Source organism: Eptesicus fuscus, chromosome 1 (genome assembly GCF_027574615.1).
Source record: "Eptesicus fuscus isolate TK198812 chromosome 1, DD_ASM_mEF_20220401, whole genome shotgun sequence".
Classification (NCBI taxonomy): Eukaryota; Metazoa; Chordata; class Mammalia; order Chiroptera; family Vespertilionidae; genus Eptesicus; species Eptesicus fuscus.
In genome coordinates, this window is record NC_072473.1 from 20,560,398 (window position 1) to 20,566,861 (window position 6,464).

The 6,464-nt window shown below is 46.8% G+C and overlaps 1 protein-coding gene across 1 annotated transcript; it reads left to right on the forward strand.

Moving 5' to 3' along the window:
* Window positions 1–4,316: 4,316 nt before the first annotated feature.
* MAGEB3 (MAGE family member B3) lies at window positions 4,317–5,537 on the forward strand. Its single transcript, XM_028130671.2, has one exon. It carries the CDS (start codon window positions 4,317–4,319, stop codon window positions 5,301–5,303), a length of 987 nt encoding a protein of 328 aa, XP_027986472.1. The 3' UTR covers window positions 5,304–5,537.
* The last annotated feature ends 927 nt before the right edge of the window (window positions 5,538–6,464 follow it).

Genomic DNA, 6,464 nt, shown 5'->3' on the forward strand with positions numbered 1-6,464 from the left:
TTTTCTGCAGGCTCAGTTCAGCAGAGAGTTGAATCCCAGGAAGGGTGCAGAGTCAAAGTGAACAACTTGAAAGAATACAAAATAACCCACAATTGGCAGGGCTGCAATTAATCCCTCCTCCACTGTTATCACTGGGAGGCACAGGCAAAAGCAGGCAGGCTCAAGTCCTCCTTGATTTTGCCTGCAGGGTTTCAAAGAGATGAGAGCCTTGGTGTACAGACTGGATCGTCAGCAGAGAGTGAAATCCCTGGCATGACAGTGTCATGGCAAAAATCCTGTATGTGGAATTAGGCAACCAACTGCTCCATAGCAGGTATGTCTTTAGAATGTTCCTATCTGTAGTTGGACCTGGAAGGTCAGAGGCGGAGCTTCCAGGTGAAGGTTAACCCTCATTTCTTAAAAGGGGGTGGTCTCAGGGACTTAACATCCTTGGACTAATGGGGGAGGCCCCATTCAGTAAAGGAAGGATACCTGGTTTCTAGCAGGATTCAATATGATGGCATGGAGTAAGAGTGAGTGCATCCTTCCCAGAAAGAAGGGGGCCACATAGAGCCCTGTACTTGTTGTCAGACTTGATAACGTATCACCTCGCCATGGTGGCATGATTAGTCATACTCATTTTTTCCCAGAAGTCTCATGGAAGTGAGGAACTTCGTCAAAGTGGGCAGCCACAGATTCTCCCACAGATTATATATTATATCCTCTGATGAGGATTTATTACAAAATTATCCTTGCTAAGAAGCATTTTTAGTTATTGCAATTTCTGTGTTTTGGAGTTTGGTAATATGCTCAAGTTCACAGGACTAATAAGTGACAGGGCTGGGACAAGGCTCCTGGCCTGAATTCCTCTAGAGCCCAAACTGTTCATTCTACTCCTGTCTACCTAAAGCAGACCTAGTGTTCCTTAATATCCCAAAATGTACCTCAGGGAATAACAATAAGGACTCTGTGCTCAAAGAATTGGATTGGAATATATAGCAAAAGCAACTAAGAACGCCACAAGAAAGCGAAAGTTACAAATAAAGAGGAGAAGCAGATCATATTCAGTGACAATGTAACCATTTCTGTCTGCAGAGTCAGATAACTTCAAAATCAGGGATCCCAGACCCCTCCTGGACAACTCCTTCCTGTTAGGAGCTAAATCAATTGTAACAGGAGTCAGAAGGCTAACTCTGACTATTGAAGGGGAGATCAGTGTCATTTTTCTCTAACAGCCCATCCCTATGGTGTGCCCCCTGCCTTGTGTTACAGTTTCCCTATCTCACAAGTCTGGTACATGAACCTGCAAGGTTTGGACACTGCTCAAGAATTTGCAGGAATGTGGCATTTCCCAATAATCTGTTCAACTAGGAGACAAGAGACAAAATGAAGACCCCTGTGAATGAGGACTGGGGAGACAATCACTCCCAAATGTAGGGGGTCATTCAGAAACCTGACCAAACCTAGAATGCCCAGGCAGAGCATTCTGACTGCGCACCCCATCTTGTACTCATAATTCTCAGTGAGGTGAAGATCTTGGCTAAGGAGAGTGGCTTCAGTTAAGGAGAGGGTGGATCCTAGATTGGACAGATATCAAGTTGAGGACGCTGAATGAGGGATGTGGGGACCGCTGACTCCAGAACAGTGCTGTTCCATGGAGACTGAGCCTTACGATCACCCTCTCAGGACCCAAACATCCCTGGCCTAATGTGGTTCACTCTTCCTTCCACGTGGGAGGTCTCCACAAGGAATGGACCTTGACCTGAGTACAGTAACCTCGGGTCAGGGAGGGTGGAATCCAAGAACTTGACAGGAGCACAGTGAAGTCCCTGAGTGAGGAAAGAGGGGATCGCTTGTCCCATAAATGAGAGAGCTTTACAGACTTCCACCACAATTCTTAACCGTGAAAGACCCCGGGGGGAGCTAAAAGGCTGAGAAGCCTCCTCATTTCTGCCTGCTGATCTCAGGGAAGGACGGGCTTTGTCTAACAGGATGGGGTTCCAGTTCTGTAGCGGGAGGCTCACAGAATCCCGCCCCTGTTGTCAGGCTTGTGAGGGCAGACATCATAAGCAGTGTGCCCTGTCTACCTGACTGCCTTCTCAGGAACGTGAGGGCTTTGTTTGGGGTCTGGAAGCCTCGAGTTAGTAGAGGTTCCCAGGCTCTTACAGAAACCAAGTTGCGGACCCTGAATAAAGACCTGCGGACCACCCGGTTCCACAGAGTCCCGCCCCTGCTTGTCAGCTGTTGGAGACCATGGGCAGCCGTAGCCGGATGTGACTCGCCCAGACTTCCTGTTCGGCATCAAGTAACTTAGACTGGCCGCCATTTTTTTTTTTTTCCGTTGAAGTTGGAGTCGCAGCACTGGTCTGAAGTCTAAGGTGAGAATCTGAGTGTGTACTGCTGAGACCACGCCTGCTCCCATAACAAAATTGACCCTAAAAGTCCCGCCTCTGTAATCAGCAGTGGAAGGTTTCTAAGAGCTCTCAGGCTAACGTCTGCCTGGGCAGCCCTCACGTTCCTGAGAAAGCCTTGGACTAAGAGAGTAGTTCTGATTCTTCAGAATAAGGAAACCCAGGCCCTAACTAGAATCAACGAGAGGGTCCTTCCTGGGTGCTAATGATGGGATAGCTTCCCACGAAAGACGGCAACACAAAGCAGCACCCCTACTCTCAGTTCTGGGAGTCTCCAGGCAGGCTTAGTCATTTGGCAGACCCCGACTTTCCCCCTAGGAACTCAATGAAGTGAGGCCTTTGTTTGCAGGCTGACGGACTCAGTTCAGTAGAGGGAGGAGTCTCCAGTTCGGATAGGTATTTAATGAGGACCCTAAGTGAGAGCTTAGAGACCACCAGAATATGTGTCAACCTGAGCCACCACTATCATTTCTGTCTGGAACATTCTGGCTGGTTAAGAGTGTTAGACTCATTGAGAAGCCTCAATTCTGCAGGGAGAGGAGATGCATGGGGAGGTTCCTAAATGAACACTGGTGGTACCACTCACAACCCTGACCCCCCCAAAAATAGCAGACCAAAGAGAGTGCCCCCTTGCAGCACTGAGGAGACCAGGCATGGAAGTCAGGTGTATGTGACCCTCTTTTATTTGATGGTATTATGTGGGTGAGAGCCTTTCTGAGTGTATGGACATCAGATCTTCAGAGACAGTGTCCCAGGCCTTAATTAGAGTGAAGTTAAAGACCCTGAATGAGTACTGAGGACCCCAATGAGTCCAGGGCAGTGAGTCCCATGGAGCTGTCAGAAATGGGTGACCTCTGGCAAGGACAGTGGTCAGAGGTGCCCCTATATTTCCCCTTAAGATGCCCCAAGAAGATGAGGATCTGAGTTTAAGGTATATATTTAGAACAGCATAGAAGAGGGGGCCCAAGCCCTGGCAAAAGTTGATGTGGTGATCTTGAATGGAAACTGAGGGGACCCCCACACTCCATAGCAGCAGGGACATCACAAGACTAGTGCTGCCTACTGCTGCAGTCAGCCCTAGTAAAGATGAAGCCCCTGAGTGAGCAAAGAGGGGATTACCAGTCCCAGAAATGAGGAGGCTGTACAGAACCCCACCACAATTATTAACCATGAGAGACCCCAGGGGGAGCTAAAGGGTATCTAATGAGAACCCTAAGGGAGAGCTTAGAGACCACCAGACTATCTGTCAACCTGAGCCACCCCTGCCCAGATGCCTGGTCTGAAGTCTTAAGGTGAGGATCTGAGTGTGGACTGCTGAGACCACGCCTGCTCCCATAACAAAAGTGACCCTACAAAGACCCACCTCTAGCTGAAACCGGTTTGGCTCAGTGGATAGAGCGTCGGCCTGCGGACTCAAGGGTCCCAGGTTCGATTCCGGTCAAGGGCATGTACCTTGGTTGCAGGCACATCCCCAGTAGGGAGTGTGCAAGAGACAGCTGATCGATCTTTCTCTCTCATTGATGTTTCTAACTCTCTATCCCTCTTTCTTCCTCTCTGTAAAAAATCAATAAAATATATTAAAAAACAAAAAAAAACAAAGACCCACCTCTGTGACCAGCAGTGGAAGGTCTCTAAGAGCTCTCGGGCTAAGGTCTGCCTGGACAGTCTCAGGGAGGACTGCCCAGCTGCAGCCTGAGGCTCACTTTAATGATTCCCACGCAGTTCTCAGAGGACAAACTGATCGGAACAGGAGCCCTGTAAGTTCCTAGAGCACTGCTCTCAAGGACAGCTGCAGAAGTGGCCTTCTTTAAGTCAAGGTAGTATATCCCTGATGTAAGTGCTCATACCCTCTCATCCTCTCTTCTCTCAGGCTCAGATGAACTGCTGCCCTACCTGCACTTCTACCTTCTGTACTTGACAGTCATCATGCCTCGGTGTCAAAAAAATAAGCTCCACATCCGTGAGAAAAACCACCAGGCCCAAGGTGTGACCCAGGGTCTGAGGAGTGCCAAGGAAAAAGCATTGCCCTCCTCGCCCCCTGCTCCTCTTGAAGCTGTTTTGCAGAGCAAGCCTGCTACAAGGTCATGTAGCATTCGCAGGTGGCCTCACAGAGCCCTATCCGCCATCACTAAGTCTGCAGGTGTTTCTCGCACAAGATCATCTAAAGGAGTCAATTGCAAAACGGAGAACAAGAAAAGTTCCTCCAAGGCCTCACCTTCTGAAGTGCAGTCTCAAAGAGACCCACTAACTGAGATGAGTGGTATGTTGGTTCAGTTCCTGATGCAGATGTACAAAATGAAAAAGCCTATTAGGAAAGCAGATATGCTCAAGATTGTCCATAAAAAGTACAAAAATCACTTCTTTGAGATCCTCAGAAGAGCAGCTTTCAGCATAGAGGTGGTATTTGGTGTTGATTTAAAGGAAGTTGAAGGTAAGAAGCATTTCTATGATCTTGTCAGCAAGATGGATCTCCCCAACAATGGGAGGGTCAGCCGTGGCAGGGTATTTCCCAAGACCGGTCTCCTGATGATTATCCTGGGCGTGATCTTCATGAAAGGCAACTGCGCCACTGAGCAGAAGATCTGGGAATTCCTGAATAAGATGAGGGTATATGCTGGAAAGAGGCACTTCATATTTGGAGAGCCAAAGAAGCTCATCACCCAAGATTTCGTGAAGCTGAAGTACCTGGAGTATCGCCAGGTGCCCGACAGTGATCCTCCACGCTATGAGTTCCTGTGGGGCCCAAGAGCCTATGCTGAAACCAGCAAGATGGAAGTCCTGCAGTTTTTGGCCAAGATTAATCAAACCATCCCCAGCACCTTCACATCCTGGTATGAAGAGGCTTTGCAAGATGAGAAAGAAGGAGCCCAAGCCACAATTCCAGTAGGGGCTGATACCAATGCCATGCAGTGAATGATTCAGGCTCACATCCAGCAGCTCCTCCCACACCTGGTGAAGTTGAGGTACATTCTTTATTTTGTGATTGAAGAGAAAGAGCAGTCATGTTCCAAGTAGTAGAGAGCTGGGTGATGGAGGAAACACGCTGTATGATACCTTAGTGTTCCTCTTCTGTGTGTGCAATTTGGAGATTTGTCTGTATTTTCACTTGTTACTATTTTTTGGTGCTGTTACTTCTAAATAAAAGTTTTCTAGCATTGCAATCTAAGTTAATTATATTGGTCATTCTTGTTATTTACCAGGTTTAAAAATAAGAGTTTTGCTGTTTTGTAAAAACAAATTTGGAAAGCTTCCATCTTGTTTAGTAATGTAGTACAAGATAGCATGGCACTGGAATATGCATTTCCTTGAAAACGTAAAGAAATAAAGCAGTAAAATATATGGAAGCATTAAATAGAGAAGAAAGTAATATCATCAATTGGGGCTTCCCAATCCCTTTTACTCTGTGTTTTATAAGGTTTTAAATTACAGTAAGTACTTGACTAATTCGAGAATGTAGAATTAAACGATAATAAATATACCTCATGCTCACTGGCTCATTTATTCCCCAAACAGTAATTGCACATCTGCTCTTAGAAGGCTCCACGCTAGTACTGGGGGAGCGGAAAAGAAGAAGACTTAGCCACAGACCATAAAGGTTATAGAGTTGAGAAGAATCTATCAGATTGGGAAAATGGGAAAATGGTAATATACACTCCAAGACTGAAAAACCAAATGAAAAGATTGGATAAGAACAGAGGAGAGTAGTCAAGTGTAAATGACCTGAAGCAAGGCAGTGTTGGACCTAATAGAAGTTCCTTGATGGGAGGAAATTTCATATAGCTGCATAGTGGGCTAGATGATGCTGTGAAAACTCTTGAGCAGAAGCCAGACCCTTAGACAGATGGTGGGCCACATAGTGTAAAGACTAAGATTAAATGAAAAAATCTAATAATAGAGGAATATGCAAATTTGTCATTACAGCATCACATCATGATCAGATCAGCAGACTACATCCCCACCCTCTGCTCAGGCAGCTGCAAGGCCCAGGGTAGGATAGGATATGATAGGAGGGGATAAGAAAGGAGAGGGAGAGGAAGGCAGGCCTGCATGCAGACAGGCCAAGAAGAGAAACAT